Source organism: Phoxinus phoxinus (genome assembly GCF_949152265.1).
Source record: "Phoxinus phoxinus genome assembly, chromosome: 20".
Classification (NCBI taxonomy): domain Eukaryota; kingdom Metazoa; phylum Chordata; class Actinopteri; order Cypriniformes; family Leuciscidae; genus Phoxinus; species Phoxinus phoxinus.
In genome coordinates this window covers 31557241-31579052 of record NC_136895.1, presented here as the reverse complement: position 1 = coordinate 31579052, position 21812 = coordinate 31557241, and the positions used below count along the sequence as shown (strand labels likewise).

The following is a 21812-nucleotide window of genomic DNA, read 5'->3' as shown; positions in this document are numbered from 1 at the left end:
AGTCTGAGCTGGTCTGGTCTGGTCTGGTCTAGTCTGAGCTGGTCTGGTCTAGTCTGAGCTGGTCTGGTCTAGTCTGAGCTGGTCTGATCTGGTCTAGTCTGAGCTGGTCTGGTCTAGTCTGAGCTGGTCTGGATCAGATCTGGTGTTTCCACATGTTTACATGCCACTGCGAATACACAACATACAGTACATGTGGACTTAAACGCCGCTGGAATGCTTGTATTTAGAGATGCACAATGACTTGCTGTGTTTTATAATTAAATATTTATATTCAAGTGTTTATGATGATTTATTGACTTAAAACTTGTTGAAACCCATGAAGGACTTTGAACAGCACATTTATCACAGATTTATTTAGTAAGCCAATGCGTAATATGACAGTTTATTATATTGACATAGTGTCTGATATGCTGTGAAATGAACTGCAATCATTGGAATAATTTGGGTTTAAGGAAAATTATATTTCAAAGCGTTTGAGTTCTCGCAAAAACACTGAAATATTTTTTTTCACCCATCTCTTATTATTTTCATCACCAGGTTTCTCAAAAGTTTTGCGATTGAACGCAAATCAGTAAAAATAAGTATTTTCCTCGCATCTCATTGATAAATGTCTTAAAGTGTAAAACTGGCGCTAGCGCGACACCTAGAGGAGAAAGATGCGAGTATTGATAAATAAATGTGATATTTTATGTTGCTTTATATTTTATCATAAGCATAATTACCTATATAATTTATGCAGGATATTTATATTATAATGATTATTTATAATAATAATGTATATTATATTATTATTATAATTATTTTCAATGAGAGACAAACGGCTCTTATTTTGAAGTTCGTTTCATGATATCAGCCTTTATTTTGAAGTGTCCGGCGCTGGAAGCGGAAGTGCTGCACACGCGCGTGTCTTTTTCATTCATTGCGGGAGTTTGCATGTGTTGTTCAGTGTGATATTGATATTGATAATAACTCGAGATCATAATGATTAAGGATAACTGCTGGAATATCCCTGTGAACGCCCCGGCGTGTATGGAGAGACACCTGGACGCGGTGGATTACAGGAAAGGTCAGATTAGAACTAGCATCTCTTACTCTGATCAATAAACTCATGTGCATCAGATGCATTACATATAGGAATTATAATATAAATGTGCAATATAATACAAATATATACATTTATTCTTAATTACTTTTATTTTTACTGAACTGCAACGCTGATTATTTTATTTTGCTGCAATAAATGTCTCACTTGCAGTTAAACTAAAAGTTATTCAGACATATAATATATTTTTTTACTAGAGGGTGCAGTACACTACATATTATACCCAAAAAAATTCCTACATGAGCAGTAAAATTTATATATTATATATTTTGACGTTGTTGTTGACGAGATTGTTGTTGTTGATGATGATGTTGTTGTTGTTGTTGTTGTTGACATTGATGATGTTGTTGTTGTTGTTGTTGTTGTGTGTCAGACGGGTCTCTGCTGCTGGGCGCCTCCAGTCTGTCGGGGCGCAGCTGGCAGGGCTCGGTGTGGGTGTACACGGACCCCAAACTGGCCCCCAGCGAGGGCTACTGCAAGGCGGGCGTTCAGACTGACGCCGGGGTCACGGACGCTAGGTGGATCTCGGAGCGCGCGCTGCTCCTGGCGTCAGACGCGGGTAAAACACACACTAACTCACTGTATTCTAAGATCACACACACCCACTCCTGAAGGGGTTTATTCTGAGATAACACACACACACACACACACTAGAGGTCTGCATGGGCTTTAAACTGAAGCCCGAACCCCCGATCATTAAACTCGACCCGACAATTACATTTACATATTAAGCCCGAACCCGACCCGAGCCTGAGGTCCATTCTGTTTCTCACAGCAAATACCATTTTTGCAATATGCTATGTTGTATTTAATGATTGCTTGACATATTAAAGCGCACCTATTATGACATTTAAAATGTTCCTAATGTTGTTTAGGGAGTCCCCAACAACAGTTTTACATGCATGCAATGACAAAAAACACTTTTGTTTTCGTATAATATGCATTTATTTTTACCTGATTTGCTCACCGACTCCCAAATGATTCGTTCAACGACTCGTTTTTCAAACCCCTCCTTTGCGCGACGCTAATCTGCGATTGGTCAGATGACCCAGCAGTGTTTACAGAGATATACTTATTGTTTAACACGGAGTACAATGATGCTTTTATCAATTAAATCGTGTTATAATAATTATTATAGTCCACTAGTTTGTATTAAAAAACTAAAAATAAGATAAAGAATTTAATGTTATGTTAGCGAGCATATCCCAGAGTTCATATTGTAAAAGCACAATCAGTCTTTGTTTGCATTAGCCCGATGCATAAACATAACGTTTTTACAACAAAAAAAATGCCGTTACGTTACTACGAGGTATTACTCTATTCTTTAAGACAACTCCGAAAACAACGACAAACACTTCACATATCTCAATACAATTGTCATTGAAGACCTAGAAGCTAAACGGTGCTTACACAACAAACAAAATAATAATTAATAAGCATGCTACATAAAACATAAAAGCAACAATTATTAATAACACTTGCAGGTTGTGATACGGAGGAGGAAGCTGATGCAAATACACTTGGAACTGAACCTTCCTTCAATATCAGCCGGCTCACGAATCCAAGTTTGATTGCATTTAAGTTGGTAAAGCAATCGTCTTCAAAATGGCGGAACAAAGCACAAGGCTCGGACTATACTTCTGTGGTATAGTTGTATATATGAATTGTAGCCACTTAGTCTTCAAATGCTCCTCCTTGGGCAGATGAAAAAAGTTTGCTTTTGAGTCGCACTTCAGAACACAGCGTCTCGTCGCCATGATATTTTCAAGTTTTCACTGGCCTTGGAGCGCAATAAGTGGGCGTATCGTATTCAAATAACTTGACAAGTTGACGTCATCTAGTCAGAGAAAAAGCTTCGGTCTTCTAACGATTCATAAAAATGACTCCGAGTCGACTCTCACTTTTGAAAGACAATAACTTTATATACGGTGCACTTTCATATTTCAAACTTTGCAGGATGTTTTTGTTCACTTAGATCTATGTTACACACTACATGAAAGGTACATTTCAAAATTCCATAATAGGTGCCCTTTAAAACGAACACATGTAGGCGCAGCGGCCCTATCAGCACAGCAGTGAGAGACTTGAAGATGTACGTGTCTTTTTGCTGTCATACGCCAAGCTCTACACGGCACGTAACCACTGGGCTCCTTACTGGTTGAAACGACAAGATCATAATGCTTCCAGATTGCAGCTTTTCCTGCATCATTTGCAAGTGTCATAAGTTTTCCCTCAGTAATATTTAGCTTTATGAGACTCATGGTTTGCTTGTTGTCGTCTGCTGTCTGTATTGTGACTGAAATAGCGCGCGAGAGCGGTAGCACATGCGCAAAACAGTTTTGTGATATAAATTATATCATAAAATAAAACAAATAACTAAAAAAATGTTATATATATATATATCATTATCATTATATTTGAGAGAGAGTTGAGAGAGATATTTGAAATATTGCATATTTAGCTTACAATTAAATAAAAATGTTAAAGGTGGGGTATGCAATTCTCTTTTTTGGCCATTTTTTCAAAATCACTTAAAATCCTATTCCTAACCCACTTACAGCCACTGAGTTAGAAGCACTGAAATAAAAATGAAGCAATTTAATCATCTGTGGAGCAGGCAGGACTCGAAAAACACCAGCCAATCATTTCCAAGACCACCTAGAATCATTGGACAGTAAGTGCGTCAATCAATCGGTCGCACCATTGATTGGTCCATGTTCTTTGAATGGGTGGAGTCAAAGGAAAGAAGGTAGGACCATTTGAGTTGTGTATTTTCAAAATCTACCGGCCGTTTTGCAAATCACACACCCCACCTTTAAGCAATACAATTATTGACCATTGTCCTACCAAGTGAGTTATTGAATCATTCAGTCAAACGATTTTTTTTTCAAAATGGCTGATTCATTCAGGGACAAAGCAAATGACTCTTTATGAGTGAGTCGTTGAATCATTCATTAGACCGATTTGCTCTATAACGCAGATTTACCGTGATCGTATTAAGTTCATTGTAACATATCCTAGTGTTTTATCTTAGTTTGTGGACTTGTTAGATGTGTTTAACAATAATGTTGTTGTTTTCTGTAGAGATTAACCATATAGTGTTGTGTTTTTTGACATGTTTCATGTTTATCAGACTTTTACCATGGTATTGATATTTACTTTGGTCAATAATATTGCATTTTTAAAGATCCTACCATAGTAATATTGTGCTCTTTGACCCCTAAATCATGCTGTGTGTGTGTGTGTGTGTGTGTGCGTGTGTGTGCGTGTGTGTGTGTGTGTGTGCGTGTGTGCGCGTGTGTGCGCGTGCGCGCGTGTGTGTGCGTGCGTGCGTGCGTGCGTGTGTGCGTGTGCGTGTGCGTGTGTGTGTGTGTGTGTGTGTGTGTGTGTGTGTGCAGGGTCGGTGGAGCTGTGGGAGCTGGCGGAGGACGAGCGTTTGCTGGTGAACCGCTTCAGTGCGCACGAGCATGATGATGTGGTGACGGGTGTGAGTGTGTGTGTGGGCGCGAGACACGCCGTCAGCTGCGGCGCCGACTGCAAGTGAGTGTGTGTGTGTGCTCATGGACTGTCGTCATGACAACTGTCAATCACTCACTCTCCCCGTCTCTGGTTTCAGGATCAAAGTGTGGGATCTGAGCCAGGAGAGCGTCATCAGCTCGTATACCGGTGAGCAAACAGGAAGTGATGTCACGTGTCTTTATTACAGCACTGCTCTTTATATTACATTAGGCTGTTGAATAGTAATAATAGTATATTAGTAATATGTAACAATAATAATACATACAAAAAGATAATATATGTGGCTTTTTATTTATAAGAATAGATGCACCGAATCACATGTAGTGATGATGATGGTTTGCTTTATGAACTCATGTTGGAGAAAATATTGAAATAACCAAAACTTCCGCTTATAAAAGTCAATAAGAATCATTTTCATACGTCGGCAGTTTCGTAGATGAATATGCATATGTTTTATTTATATGTGGTTAATTTAGAATATATATTATTTATTAAGTATATGTAAATAATTATATTCTTATAGTTTTCTCATATATTTGAAAAATATATAATAATTTTCATATAATTAATAATATGCATATGTGATTTATTAAAAAAAAGAATAATTTGGGAGTATTTTTTATAAATTGTATTAATGGAAAATTTGCATGAATATTTGTCTTTTTATTGATATATAAATATAAAATGTTTTGTTATGAATGACAATAAAAGTCTCTCGTGTGTGTGTGTGTGTGTGTGTGTCAGCTCACTCTATGCCGGTCAGCTGTGTGTCGTGTTCTCCTGCAGATGAGTCTCTCTTCCTGTCGTGTGCTCAGGTCAGTGTCGACACACACACACACACACACACACACACACACACACACACACACACACACACACACACACACACAGACACAGACACAGACACAGACACAGACACACACACACACACACACACACACACACACACACACACACAGACACAGACACAGACACAGACACAGAAACACTCACACACACACACTCGCACTGTGTGTGTAACTGTCTCACACTCTCCTGCAGGACGGACGACTGCTGTTGTGGGACCGACGGAAAGACAAACCCGCCTCTCGCCTAGGTAAACACACACCTGAACACACACACACACACCTGAATAAACACACACACACACCTGAACACACACACACACACACCTGAATAAACACACACACGCACACCTGAACACACACACACTCACACCTGAACACACTCACACCTGAACACACAAACGCACACACACACACACCTGAACACACACACACACACACACACACACCTGAATAAACACACACACACACACTCACACCTGAACACACACACACTCACACCTGAACACACGTACACCTGAACACACTCACACCTGAACACACTCACACCTGAACACACTCACACCTGAACACACTCACACCTGAACACACACACACACCTACACACACACACACACCTGAACACACACACCTGAACACACACACCTGAACACACACACACACACACCTGAACACACACACACACCTGAACACACACACACACACCTGAACACACACACACACACACACACCTGAACACACACACACACACACACACACCTGAACACACACACACCTGAACACACACACACACACACGCCTGAACACACACACACACACACACACCTGAACACACACACACACACACACACACACACTCACATCTTCCTGTGTGTTGTAGATGTGGTGTCTCCGAGCTGCAGTCCCACCGCCGTCTCCTGGCACCCGCATCAGAACACACACACACACACACACACCTGAACACACACACACACACACTCACATCTTCCTGTGTGTTGTAGATGTGGTGTCTCCGAGCTGCAGTCCCACCGCCGTCTCCTGGCACCCGCATCAGAGCAGCAGCATCGCATACGGTACGCTTCACTTCCCAGCATGCCCTGCGCTGTCCCATGATCTCCCAGCATGCCCTGCGCTGTCCCATGATGCCGTGCGGCTGACTGATGTGTGTGTTCTCAGGTGATGAACTGGGCCGTGTGACTCTGAGGGATCTGCAGTCGTCAGACGGTGTACGGACGGCACACACACACACTCGCAGGGTCTCGGGACTGAGCTTCTCCTCGGACAGGTGCGTCTCAACACACAACCGCTCTCTCGAAACAACACGAAGCAGCGTTTCAATTTTAGCCATTCTGATTCTTATCCATTCCTAATTTCGGTTCCAATAAGATCAAATAAACCCCTTATTATGAGTCCGCGCTGAGAGATCACACTGCAGTTCCTCCACTGGCCACTAGAGAGATTACACTGCAGTTCCTCCACTGGCCACTAGAGATCACACTGCAGTTCCTCCACTGGCCACTAGAGAGATTACACTGCAGTTCCTCCACTGGCCACTAGAGAGATTACACTGCAGTTCCTCCACTGGCCACTAGAGATCACACTGCAGTTCCTCCACTGGCCACTAGAGATCACACTGCAGTTCCTCCACTGGCCACTAGAGAGATTACACTGCAGTTCCTCCACTGGCCACTAGAGATCACACTGCAGTTCCTCCACTGGCCACTAGAGAGATCACACTGCAGTTCCTCCACTGGCCACTAGAGAGATCACACTGCAGTTCCTCCACTGGCCACTAGAGAGATCACACTGCAGTTCCTCCACTGGCCACTAGAGAGATCACACTGCAGTTCCTCCACTGGCCACTAGAGAGATCACACTGCAGTTCCTCCACTGGCCACTAGAGAGATCACACTGCAGTTCCTCCACTGGCCACTAGAGAGATCACACTGCAGTTCCTCCACTGGCCACTAGAGATCACACTGCAGTTCCTCCACTGGCCACTAGAGATCACACTGCAGTTCCTCCACTGGCCACTAGAGAGATCACACTGCAGTTCCTCCACTGGCCACTAGAGAGATCACACTGCAGTTCCTCCACTGGCCACTAGAGAGATCACACTGCAGTTCCTCCACTGGCCACTAGAGATCACACTGCAGTTCCTCCACTGGCCACTAGAGAGATCACACTGCAGTTCCTCCACTGGCCACTAGAGATCACACTGCAGTTCCTCCACTGGCCACCAGAGAGATTACACTGCAGTTCCTCCACTGGCCACTAGAGAGATCACACTGCAGTTCCTCCACTGGCCACTAGAGAGATCACACTGCAGTTCCTCCACTGGCCACTAGAGAGATCACACTGCAGTTCCTCCACTGGCCACTAGAGATTACACTGCAGTTCCTCCACTGGCCACTAGAGAGATCACACTGCAGTTCCTCCACTGGCCACTAGAGATCACACTGCAGTTCCTCCACTGGCCACTAGAGAGATCACACTGCAGTTCCTCCACTGGCCACTAGAGATCACACTGCAGTTCCTCCACTGGCCACTAGAGATTACACTGCAGTTCCTCCACTGGCCACTAGAGAGATCACACTGCAGTTCCTCCACTGGCCACTAGAGAGATCACACTGCAGTTCCTCCACTGGCCACTAGAGAGATTACACTGCAGTTCCTCCACTGGCCACTAGAGATCACACTGCAGTTCCTCCACTGGCCACTAGAGAGATCACACTGCAGTTCCTCCACTGGCCACTAGAGAGATCACACTGCAGTTCCTCCACTGGCCACTAGAGATCACACTGCAGTTCCTCCACTGGCCACTAGAGATCACACTGCAGTTCCTCCACTGGCCACTAGAGAGATCACACTGCAGTTCCTCCACTGGCCACTAGAGAGATCACACTGCAGTTCCTCCACTGGCCACTAGAGATCACACTGCAGTTCCTCCACTGGCCACTAGAGAGATCACACTGCAGTTCCTCCACTGGCCACTAGAGATTACACTGCAGTTCCTCCACTGGCCACTAGAGAGATCACACTGCAGTTCCTCCACTGGCCACTAGAGAGATCACACTGCAGTTCCTCCACTGGCCACTAGAGAGATTACACTGCAGTTCCTCCACTGGCCACTAGAGATCACACTGCAGTTCCTCCACTGGCCACTAGAGAGATCACACTGCAGTTCCTCCACTGGCCACTAGAGAGATTACACTGCAGTTCCTCCACTGGCCACTAGAGATCACACTGCAGTTCCTCCACTGGCCACTAGAGAGATTACACTGCAGTTCCTCCACTGGCCACTAGAGATCACACTGCAGTTCCTCCACTGGCCACTAGAGAGATCACACTGCAGTTCCTCCACTGGCCACTAGAGAGATCACACTGCAGTTCCTCCACTGGCCACTAGAGAGATTACACTGCAGTTCCTCCACTGGCCACTAGAGATCACACTGCAGTTCCTCCACTGGCCACTAGAGAGATTACACTGCAGTTCCTCCACTGGCCACTAGAGAGATTACACTGCAGTTCCTCCACTGGCCACTAGAGAGATCACACTGCAGTTCCTCCACTGGCCACTAGAGAGATTACACTGCAGTTCCTCCACTGGCCACTAGAGATCACACTGCAGTTCCTCCACTGGCCACTAGAGAGATCACACTGCAGTTCCTCCACTGGCCACTAGAGAGATCACACTGCAGTTCCTCCACTGGCCACTAGAGAGATCACACTGCAGTTCCTCCACTGGCCACTAGAGATCACACTGCAGTTCCTCCACTGGCCACTAGAGAGATCACACTGCAGTTCCTCCACTGGCCACTAGAGATCACACTGCAGTTCCTCCACTGGCCACTAGAGATTACACTGCAGTTCCTCCACTGGCCACTAGAGATCACACTGCAGTTCCTCCACTGGCCACTAGAGATTACACTGCAGTTCCTCCACTGGCCACTAGAGAGATCACACTGCAGTTCCTCCACTGGCCACTAGAGATCACACTGCAGTTCCTCCACTGGCCACTAGAGAGATTACACTGCAGTTCCTCCACTGGCCACTAGAGAGATCACACTGCAGTTCCTCCACTGGCCACTAGAGATCACACTGCAGTTCCTCCACTGGCCACTAGAGAGATCACACTGCAGTTCCTCCACTGGCCACTAGAGATCACACTGCAGTTCCTCCACTGGCCACTAGAGCGGCGGCAGAAGAGACTCAGTCCCATAGACCCGCATGTTAATATGCTCAACTCTACAGTAGCTACCGTTCACATTAGTTCAAAATCTGTTGGAACTATTTTTCTATTTTATTGAATTAATTCAATTCAATTACTTTATTATTTATGACAGTAATCATAAGTAAATAATACATTGAAGGCTACATGCTGTAAAACGCAAATATTGAGAAATATTGCTTAAAAATAAGCAACCTTCTATGCACTTATTATTATTATTAGTAGTAGTTGTAGAATTATGTTTAATACATGAGGAGCTCTTTTCCAAAACGCTATAAATCCATTTCAATAGTTTTCAGGAAAATGACATTTTTTACCTAGACCCACACATTTAGTGAATATTCAATTTATCCTGTTAAAATGGTTGTGTGGCTCAGTCTGAACATGTTGAACAATGATTATTAAATCAAACAACAATATTGTTGATGATAAATTCAAAGTTTTTTATTTATTTTTCAAAACGCTATAAATCCTTTTTTTTTTCAAAACGCTATAAATCCATCAATTGTTTCCAAAACAATTATGGTTTGTCTTTAATACTTTAAATTAATTTAAATTAAACAAGTGCAAATGCTTGAAATAAATAAAAGCCAACTATAATAAATAGTTAAATAATATAAATAGTACAAATAAAATAAATAATTCCAATGACACATTTTAATATTGTCCAGAACATAACACTCACACAAATACCAGTCCTTAAATACAACAATGTTAATGCGTCACACTGATGATTATTATGGGCTGTGTTTGCAGTGCTCCTCTCCTGGCCTCTGTCAGTGACGATTGCTCCGTTGCCGTGGTTACTGCAGAACTCAGAGAAATGTGAGTATTGACACACACCTCTCTCCTCATTGGCTGTCCTGGATCGGCCAATGAGAGGACAGGGAATACACACTGCTCGAAAATACATGAAACTGACATTCCTTAAGCAACTTTTGTGCTTTAAATATTTAAATACATATTTCAAACGGCTTTGAAACATTGACTGGCTGTTTTTTTGTGGCTGATTGTGGTGTCATGTGATGCATGGTTTTGTGTGCAAATGATGTAAAGCACTAAAGGTCAACATGTGGTGTTTTAACTGGGCGAGGGTTAGGGTTAATTATAAATTAATATCAATTTATATTTATCACATTACTTAAATATTATTAGATATACTATATATATATATACATGTATATTACATATTAAATATAAAAATATATTAATAATATATATACATAAAAATAAAATATATAAGTATATATTTAAATATTGATATTTTATAAATGAATATAAATGTATTAAATGTAGTAAGAAAATAACGTACAATAATTAAAATGTACTTATTTATTTATATATTACATATAAATGTACATATTTATCATCGTTTATATATGTATGTATATATATACAGTTAGATAATAATAATAAAAATGTACATATTAATATAAATTTATATTTATTATATTACTTAAATATTATTATATACAATAAATACATATATATATATATATATATATATATATATATATTACATATGAAATATAAAATATCTATTTTATTTACTTTTTATATATATATATATATATATATATATATATACAATTATTTTAGTACCGTATATATTTAAATATTTATATATATATAAAATTAAATTGATTCAATGTAGTAAGAAAATATACAATAATTTAAATTTACATATATTTATTTTGTATTTTTACTTTGATTTGAATTTAAATTTGTGTGTGTGTATATATATATATATATTTGTTTAATTATATATACACACACACATATACATATATATATACATTTTTAATAGTAAATGTAATATTATTGATTAAATGTAGTTTGAACAATTAAAATTTGTCTTCATATACTTCTAGGCATTTCAAAGAACATCATTGTTCACATGATCTCCATGTCATGATATGCACATCCATATAAAACCGTGTGTGTGTGAAGCGTTGTCCATGGAGAAGTGTGTTCATGGTGTGTGTGTTCAGTTTCAGGGACCGGCGGCACCAGGACTTCGTGCGCGGTGTGTGTTGGGTCCCGGGCGGCTCGAGTGTGTTGACCAGCGTGGGCTGGGACCATCAGGTGCTGCACCACAGCGTGAGCCCACACACACCTGCGCCCTAGAGCATCATGGGAAACCACACGCCCTCCATCAAATACACTCATGAGTTTCAAGTGTGTGTAAGCAGAAAAAATGTCTTTTTTATTAACAGAAATGGGCGTTTATGCTGATTGTTTTGATTATGCTGTTTTCATCTCATATTTGAGCAAACAAACATTTCATTCCTTCAGATCTGAGAAAAAATCACTGTTCAATAAAGGTTTCAGTCATCTGTCTATTTTTGCTCTCGCATGTTTTTTATTCCAGGATATTGCGGTTATATTGTTCCCTTCAGACGTAACAAACTGTTAAATGTACAAAATAACAATCTCACAAATCGTAGAAATAATTTCATAGATTAATAAAGCACAACTATTGACCTATATCACACAATTTCGACCTTTAAAGACGTGAGATTTCCCCAAAAAATTCTTATTTACGCACAAGCTTTTTATCCGGTATATATTTATACAAAAGTCTTTGATTCTTGCTTCAGATTCGAAATAATAACCATGAAAAGCAGCAAACGCATGTTTCTTCGTTGAGAAAAGCCATCAGTAACTATAGCATTTACATCTACATTTTAAGGCTTATTTTATACCTTAGTTCATATAAAATACATCATTTTGACCTGCAAAAAAGAGTCCAGCACCACTGGAAGAAGCTCAGACCGAGAGCTGTAGAGGAAGTGTGTACAGTAATGACTGAAGACGTTTCTTAGCATGAACAGAAACGTCCAACGAACCTGACGAAACCAACCGATCAGGAGCGGAGTAAATGATTTCAGTGAGTAAAAGTTCTGACATTAAAATGTCAAATATTGTGAGTGTGTGTAGTTCATGTACAGGAGTGATGTTAGCAGCTGTGGTCAACCGTAGACCGTAATACTTCAGCCGTGACGGTCAGGTGTTGTCTCTGGAGTGACTCGCGCGGAGAACGCTCTCGGGTCAGGGCGAGCCGTCTTTGATCACGGGTGTGATTGGCTGTTTGGTTCCCGGTCTCACGGTGAATGTCATTCCATGCTGCGGTTTGCTTGATGATCCGTTACTGAAGGACAAAGAAAAGTGCTGTTATTCTTCAGTTAACGTCTCATGAAAACACATAATAGTATATAATACCCCTTTTCCACAAGGCAGAGCTGGTGCTGGTTCGGAGCCAGAGACTAGTTGCAAATCGGTTCTTTGTTTTTCGACCAGCAAAGCACCAGCTCCGAACCAGTAAAAGTGGTTCTTAAGTAGCACATTGCTGGGCTAGAGTAAGAACCGCTTGCGTCAGGGGCTGGGGGCGGGGTTACCGTGACCAACAAGACGAACAGAAACTTGTGACCGCCATTTTTTAAATAGCAGCTAATCGAGCTAATAGCAGCTAATCGAGCTAATAGCAGCTAATCGAGCTAATAGCTGCTCGATTGTAATCTCCGTATGCAAGTTACGGCGAGCTGCACGAACGCGTTGGATTCGCCGTGTTTGGATGCCGATGTAGGTTCGCAAAGCCATGAGCATCAATAGTAACGCAACGACCGCCATTGTTGATGTAAGGCTTGTTGGAGATGCATCGGCGCGGCGCGGACCGATCAGAGCTCCGGGAGTGTGTGGAGAGATACGACTCCTTGTGCTTTTGGATCGCTGTCGCAGTGCTTTGATGTCATGCGGCGATCGGTCTGCGAGAAGCCGGACCATCTCGAACAAGCCTGGTGTGTTTGTGTTTGGCGCTGCCGCGCTAGCGTTGCTGGGCAACATGAGATGTATACAGTGACGTAAGATCTGGCTCTGTTGTGGCTCTCTAGCCTGTGGAGAGACAAACCGGTTCTTAGAAGACCCGTCAGTAGAACCAACTCCGAACCGGCAATAGCTCTGAACCAGCACCTGGTTCTTGCTGGTGGAAAAGGGGTATAAGAGTCTGCCCGCTCTCCATTGACAAGCGTTAACATCCTTGCACCTCACTCTGTTGAAGTATAAAACTATTGGATCTGCCATAACTAATCGCTAACGTTTGGTCGTGACGTATGACGACTCAAACTAGTGCACGACATCAACACTATCGTTCTCAGACACTCCCTCTGTTCGCTGATTGAACCGGTAAGAAATTAACCGGAGAAAACCCAAGAATACACCACACTCCCAGACCTAGTACGGAAGGAAAATGAAAATTGAGCGGAAGTACGTAGGAGGGCGGAGCCAGGCTAGCGGCTGATTTATACTTCTGCGTCGGACCTACGCCGGAGCCTCTGCGCTGTAGGCAACGCGTTGGTTTTCGTTTATACTTCTGCGTCGTTGACGCGCAAATACACATGCAGAGGGAGCGTGTGAAACCCGAGGGAGGGGTACTAGCAGACCAATCACAGCGCTTGCGTCCGCGTAGAATTGACACGCTGTTACATTTTTGGAGAGGTGCACGTCAGGGTACGCGCGCTACACACAGCCTACGACGTAGCTATGGCGTGAGTTCGAGTATGAGGCCTTTACGGCTGATAGGAACTACACAACATTCCTCCCAGGTTAGTGACATCACCAACCCTAAAATTTACATAAACCCCGCCCCCCGGAACGTGATTTATAGATTATCATTACCGAATATGCTAATCAATGACTAGAATATAACTACACATAATCTACGTAAATTCATCAACTAACCATTCAGAAATGTCCTGTTCTTCTACATGTTGTCACTTCTTCTCGAGTCTCTCCATCATTGTCTGACTCCGGTTTGAACATAAAAGGCTAAACGTTTTTTACATTTTCAGTGTGTGTGTGTGTGGTAAAAGGACAAGAGCTCTTGTAGCTCCGCCCCCTCTGCCGGGAGCACCAGCTCATTTGCATTTAAAGGGACAGACACTAAAACGGTGCGTTTTTGCTCACCCTAAAAAATGTAACATTTTAACATGCAATATATAAATATCTGTGGGGTAATTTGAGCTAAAACTTCACACACACACTCTGGGGACATCAGAGTCTTATTTTACATCTTGTGAAAAGAGCATTTTACCACCGCTTTAAATAGAACCAAAGTCTCTACTAGAACAGGTTCTCCTGCTTGAATGTTGATTATTTTCCTTGTTGAATGTATTATTTTGAATGTTGTTGCGGCTCCTCTCTTCCCAGTCTGTCAGTAACACTCTGTTTACTTCCTGTCTCTATGAAGCCCCTCCTTCTGAAAAGCACACTGTGCTCTGATTGGTCGGCTGGAGCAGTGTGTTGTTATTGGTCGAGCACTTCGAGTGTGTTTGGGAAATGCCCCGCCCCTTACCATAACCGCCAGTTTAACACACTACGAACTAACTCAACCAGGCCCCGCCCCTTTATTCTGCACATTAATTATTATGAGGAATTTTGTGACGTGTTCGTTCTCTGAAGAAACTCAAGACTACAATGGAGGCGTTTCAGGAATTTAGAAACACTGACACTGATGTAGAGAAGAAGAGCTTTTTCATGATCACACAGCAACATTACACACTAAAGACAGATTAACATGGAGAAGAGATTTTATGCATTTTTTTCCCCAAGTATTTGAACCTCAAGTAACTAAACCAGTGATTTCTCAATATTACAAAAGATTTGTGGCTATCAGCTGAATTGAGTACAGCCAGTAAGTGTGTGTGTTAAGCATACAAAAACATGAATGTCATTGAAGCAGCTGTTGAATGTTTCTCTAGTATCACAGAGAATATTTTATCTTCCAGGTGAAAACACACATCTATTAAACATCTCAGCTATGTGTTATCGGGGAGGTGTGAACCGTGACGACTGAACCATTATTAATTATTCCAAAGAAATGCGTTGCGTAATCTTTCTGCACATAATCTGACAGGAATCTCCTAGGGAAGCCTGTTTCCGCCTCCAACTGACACTTTATATCATGTTTATCATTTAAACCTTTCTCTCTTATTACACTGCAGTGGAAACAGGCATCATTATCCCTCTTATTTCTCAAACACCGGTCTCATTGAGACATATTTCCCTCTCTTAAAGGGCCATGAGACGCCAAAACACTGAGATGTGGCTGCACATCACTTATTTAATTATAAATAAATAAAAATTCGGGTTAAAAAGCAAAGTTGAGGAAACGTCAGAGAGTGTGAGGTAGAAGCGTGCTTTCGGAGCGTGTGATTGGCTGCAGGTACGATTCTACATCAGCTGACCCTTTAAGGTCACGTTTCACTTGAAAAAGATGTCATTACAGAAGTATAATGGGATGCAACTTTGACTTTAGCTTGTTCAGTTTACCTGTTCTGGGATTTAGCTGAAGTGGCATGAGCTTTTTTGGTGGCTTTGCTCTCCAGCTCCTTCAGGTCCAGTCCACGAGGTTGCACTGGCAGGGTTGCACTTCGGGTTTTCGAAGGATAGGACGTGGCCTCGTCATCAGACAGCGGAGAGTTCCACTCGTCTCCGTTAGACTCCACCTCCTTGGCAGCGGAGAACTTGGGGTCCATCTCCAGCATCTTCTTCTGCAAGATACTGAGAAGTGTTGCCTGGCTGGCGGAGACGGATGGAGGTCCCTGTGCAGGGGGTGTGGCTTTGGTTTGAACTGGTTTGGATTGGAGCTGGAGGTTTGGTGGAGGGCCTGGGGCTTTAGGAGGGCAGGTGGGAGGTTTAGGTTTGGGGGATATGCGGGGGCCATTGGATACAGGGGGAGGTGTAGCAGGTGGGGAGGGTTTGGCAGGTGGAGTAGGAGGAGCAGGAGGAGCAGAGTAACTTGGTGTAGGAGCCGTTTTAACAGGGGCACCAGGAGCGGGGTGACTTGGCGGGGGGCAGTTAAAGATCGGAGTAGGAGTAGAAGGTAAGGTTTTAAAAGGTTGAGAGGCAGTTTTAACAGGGGCAGCAGGAGCGGGGTGACTTGGCGGGGGGCAGTTAAAGATCGGAGTAGGAGTAGAAGGTAAGGTTTTAAAAGGTTGAGAGGCAGTCTTCACAGGGGCAGCAGGAGCGGGGTGACTTGGCGGGGGGCAGTTAAAGATCGGAGTAGGAGTAGAAGGCAATGTTTTAGAAGGTTGAGAGGCAGTTATCACAGGGGCAGCAGTAGCGGGGTGACTTGGCGGGGGGCAGTTAAAGATCGGAGTAGGAATAGAAGGTAAGGTTTTAGAAGGGTTAGAGGCAGTTTTTACAAAGGGGTGACTTAGTGGGGGAACCGAAGGTTCATCCTCCGTGTCGTAGTTGGCAAATTCTGGAGGTGGCGGAATGAAGATCAAGTTTTCTCCGCTTTCCACATCTCTAACAGGAACACCCAGCCCACCAATGGCACTGTTCATTGGGCTGCTTTGTTGAGGAGTTGAGCTTAGCTCCGGCTTTGAGTGGGACACTTTTGTAACCTCTGCTTTGGTGAGTGGTTGCATGTTTGTAGTGGACTTTAATTGTGCATTGGGACTGTCTGGTGTTGGGTCTCGAGGAGTGACCGTGAAGGAGTTTGGTTTTTCAACACTAGGTTGGATCACAGAGTTGCTTGGCTCTGTGGAGTTGCTGTTCTGTTGGTATAGAGTTTTTCTCTGCTTATCTCTTTCCTTTGCAGCCAATAGCAGGGCGAACGGTGAGGTCTCTTTCTTCACTGTGGCATCTACTCCCTGTGTGTTGAGCTGTCGGTGGTTCACGACCGGGCTGTTCCTGCGAGACCTGCTAGGGGACTCCATCACCTGCCTAACATCAGGTATTTTCTTCTCTAATCGGGGTGAGACTTTAATGGGGGTTGGAACCTCAGTGGGGATGTTTTGTACCGTGACAGGCTCAGGATTTACTTTGACCTCGACCGTGGCAGGTTGACTTGGCGCTTTTGTCACGTCTGGCTGGTCATTCTGTAGCTGAGTGGCGGAGCTGTTGTGACGGGCTGGTTTAATTGGAGGCACAACTGATTGGACTGGTTGGAGAGCTCCATCATTTTTCCCGCTATTCCCATTGACAACTCCAACTGAGTTTCCAGAAGAATCCTCCAGCAGTAAAATGGACTGGACCTTTTCCTTGTCCAACTGTCCACCAAGTAATGCGCTCTTCTGTACGCTGTAGATTTTGGCTGTGTTCTGGGGGTTGAAGCTGGATGGTCTTGGGTTAGAAGCAACAGGAGGCGTTGGCGTTTGGGACTGGATATCTAGATTGGATATGGAGGACATTCGGACGGGTTTTATAGGCACCATTTTCGGAGATTTAGGAAGAACAGGTGGCGCTTTCCCTCCAGGTGGTGACGGTGGGGTGAATTTAGGGCAATCTGGGATATCTGGGATATCCCTCAGGCTGGAGAGGGAACCTCTGAAGCTGGATGTGTCAGATGGAGGTTTTGGCGGAGCCATTGGAGGAGGTTTGAGGGAGGCCATGTCCAAATCTGAACTGTACTCAGACCCGGTAAGTGATGGAGGTTTTGGGGGCGCCATTGGGGGGGGTTGCAGACTTGCATGTTTTACAGAAGGGTCCAGTTCACCAAAGTACTGTGGTAGGGGAGGGATGAAAGATGGAGGACGCGGAGCTGTAGAGGGCGGCGGGGGTGGAGGGGCGGAGCTGGGTGGAGGAGGTATAAGTATGTTTCCCTCGATTATGTCGGGAACAGAAAGCAGTCTTGCTTTCGGGGGATTTGTGGTGCTTCCTATAAAAAGACAAGTTCATTGGTTCATTAAAACACCTCAAGAATGTTGTGAAAATTATTTACTTGCTAGGTGTTCACTGATAAAGTTATCCAAGAAGTCATCTATTCCTGATCATCATGTTTGTTGAGTTCAGTGTAGTGATCTCACCTGTACCGTTTATCTTGGGTTCATAGAAGGGCGGTAGAATCGGTACCTTGGGAGTTGGAACTGCAAAGCCTTGCACATTGTCAGAGGACTGGGATTTAAAGAAACATAACATTTGTCAGCAACATTCTGGCTGAAGGAGACTGTTAGAAGATAAGGGAGTCTACAGCAGTAACACACCTTTCATTGTAGGAGTCACTGAGTCACAGTTTGAATTTCTAGGCACTAAACCAACCAGTTTCCTATAAACTATTCAGAGAGCTTATGACGTTCAAGGACATGGATCCTTTCTCTTGATTTGACTCTTTCTTTATTATGTATAAACATTTCAGAAACCCATCCCGATTTCACACTCGCACTCTGAGTGAGAGAATGTTCCAGATATGTTTCTGTAAATCAGCTGACAGATTCTTGGACACTCCTCACCAACACCCCACAATGTGATTGATTGTGTTGATCATGGGAACGTTCAGGTTGCTAAACTGAGAGCTAAACTCTGTAAAACATGGTCTCTATCTGAAAATGTAATTCAGAAATAGCTTAATAATCTTTCTTAATGGATAATGGACACCTTCATAATTTTCATTCTTGTCCTTTCAGTTGATTGACATGCAAAAAAGGGACGACGTGTATGTTTGTGTTTCAGGCTTTGCTGTCTTTATGGGAGAATCCCAAAAACAAAAAACCCAGACCAAACCAAAAGGCCTTAAATCAATCATTCAAAGCAACTTGCATGATTAATGCAGGACGATGCATGACTGAACTTTAATACTTAATATTTGAGATTTGTTCAGAAAGTATGAGCCACAATAAGTGGCGTGTTCAGTGTGTGTACGTCTGCTGAACACAAACACAATGTGTGTATTCAAAACAGCACCTGCAGCTTTGGAAAAGTAGGCCGGCGTCGGCACAAGAAACCGCCGGAACCGCTGAATCATCAGGATCCTGATCTCAGAAAGTGAACCAGCTCGAGTCCGAACACGCTCAGATGAACAATTACTGACACGATCTAAACGTGGTGCTGTGGTCATCATCACCAGGGTGATACAAACACACACACAACTGCTGTGTGTGTGCTTTCTGTCAGAGAGAGAGTGTGTTTATATGCTGAAGGGTGTGTTTGGCCCGAAGCTGAAGGTGTGTCTTTAGTAATGTGTGTACAGGACGATCTCAGTCGTTAAACGCAACAAGACTACAGCAGTGATGTACCAAAACATGTTCAGATTGTGTGCCAGTGATTGATATTAACCCACAGTGTATTTGATTACCATTTGCATATACCGTAGAATTTGCATGGTGCTTAAAAGCCATTTTAAAAATGCCACTACAATTGTACTTTTACAAAAGCACCATAATCCCACGGTACCATGAAAATGGTACTATGTGCAAGAACACTGCATTACCATGGTAAATGCCCCAGAAACATAGTACTATCAATAATACTATTTTGCAAGTGACCCCAACACTACAAATTTGCTTACGGTTGTACCAAGTACATTGGAGCCCATGGTATAATACTGTCAAAATATCATTGTAATACAACTTTGTGAGAGATCCCAACTCTAAAAATTATCTTAAAAGGAAAAGTACTGTGGTACAAAGATAATTTACAAAAGTTTGAAATGGTTTTAAGCCTGTTTTTGGACATTTGCTCTAGTAAAACATTATTTTATTGTATATAGTACATTGAAACCCATGGTGTTACTATAGTAAATGTCCAAAAAATATGGTAATACTATGGTACTTTTGGAGACCCTAAAAACTCTTAAAATACTATTTTCTGTCTCTTCCCTGATGCTGTGTCCCTTTACTGCCAGGATAGAGAGTGATCATGTGATCGGCCTGTTTTTGGGACGTACCGTGAAGTGTTTGACGGTGGGACGCGAGCGCACTTTGGCGGTTCCAGACTCCGGGATAGCAGTCGAGTCCAGCACCAGCTCCACGTTATCTGAAAAACAAAGACATGTTGTTTACCTGGTTAATATGGTTTAACTAGCAGCCATGTGGTTCAACGCCACTGCCCAAGACCATGTGACCACCGAAACAGCAGAACTAGTAGGTTATGTGCATGGCTTCACATGGCAGGTCAAAGGTCACATTACACGCATTCTTGAAAAGCCAATATTAACTTTTACCCTCATCATTGTTATAAATCAAAACAAACACTGGTAAATAACACTTTCCTGTTTGAGGTTCTTATATTAAGTTTATTTTAGGTCCCAAAAAGTAGTAGTTGTGGGTCAGTCGGTTCAGGATTCAAACCCGAGAGCTTTGTGTTCCTGCAATACGATCACTATCTCGTAAACTATTTTTTGGTTATCTGTGTTTGTTCCTTAACGACTTTAAAAGTGATAATGACGCAATTACCCGAGATTTATCAGTCAGTCCTGTCGTCAATCATTACTAACAGGAAGTTTGACCAGCGCTATGACAGCAGACGTCTCTGTGTTTTTAGTGTAACTAATCTTAATCTTTTAAACAAATATGTGCCGCGACAAATGAGCCATTTTATATAATCTAATAAAAAAAACATGTATTAGTTTGTGCGTTAAAATAAAATAAACTAAGGTGTGTTCCATATATTAGTTACAATATAACAAGATAGTAATACTATGGTAGCCTACTTGAAATATACCATTGGTACTAAAAATTCATGTGCTACTATGGTGTGGTGTTCACAAGATACTCCATAAACTACCAAATTACAATGGTAGCCTACTACAATTTTTGTAAGTAAAAACACTACCATTGTACATATCCAAAACTACTGTATAGCACTATGGTACGTAAATGGTAGTACTATGGTAACATGCCCAAATAAATGGTAGTAGCCTACTGTGGTATATATAACATGGTAATACTATGGTATAAAACCAAAACATGGTAGAAGTAGAACCATATATGAGCAAAACATGGTCGTACAGTGGTGTATAACATGGTAATACTATGGTACATGAGCAAAAACATAGTATAGTGGTGTATAACATGGTAGTACTATGGCATATGTTTAAAAAAACAGTGTATTCTGTCAGTGTAATCGGACGTCACAAACTTCCGAAAAAAAACCTGAATATATGAAAGGGGTTTCTCTGTCAGTGTGTTGACAACTAACTTCGTTTTTTTAAAACACGAACTACCCCAGAGCTGTTTAAATTAAATGTTATTCGTGTCTTTAAGAAAGTGTTTTGTGATCGATCGCGCAAAACGCCTGGCGTGCACGAGCGTGCGCGCGCTCCTTGACAGGTGCAGAGGTCGCGTGAAGAGCACTTTAAACTGATATCAGATCTACAAGACTATACATCTGTACG

At 42.5% G+C, this 21812-nt stretch overlaps 2 protein-coding genes across 2 annotated transcripts in view; one reads left to right on the top strand and one right to left on the bottom strand.

Annotated features, from left to right (window-relative positions):
- Positions 1–190: 190 nt before the first annotated feature.
- On the top strand, positions 191–11824 carry wdr77 (WD repeat domain 77; the record flags this gene model as incomplete). Its single annotated transcript, XM_079592995.1, has 10 exons — positions 191–1066; positions 1476–1661; positions 4501–4642; positions 4719–4768; positions 5366–5436; positions 5663–5717; positions 6468–6539; positions 6643–6751; positions 10454–10522; positions 11689–11824. The coding sequence occupies exons 1-10, from the start codon at positions 982–984 to the stop codon at positions 11822–11824; spliced, it is 975 nt and encodes a 324-aa protein (XP_079449121.1). The 5' UTR covers positions 191–981.
- Positions 11825–12709: 885 nt separating this feature from the next.
- LOC306988185 (uncharacterized protein) overlaps positions 12710–21812 on the bottom strand; it is a 9339-nt gene continuing 236 nt past the window's right edge. The window contains exons 2-5 of the mRNA XM_079592994.1: positions 20364–20452; positions 18508–18595; positions 16025–18359; positions 12710–12848 (exon numbers count right to left, since the gene is read on the bottom strand). Coding sequence (XP_079449120.1) covers positions 12749–12848; positions 16025–18359; positions 18508–18595; positions 20364–20452 — 2612 coding nt within the window. The 3' untranslated portion in view covers positions 12710–12748. The remainder of the gene's footprint in view (positions 12849–16024; positions 18360–18507; positions 18596–20363; positions 20453–21812) is intronic.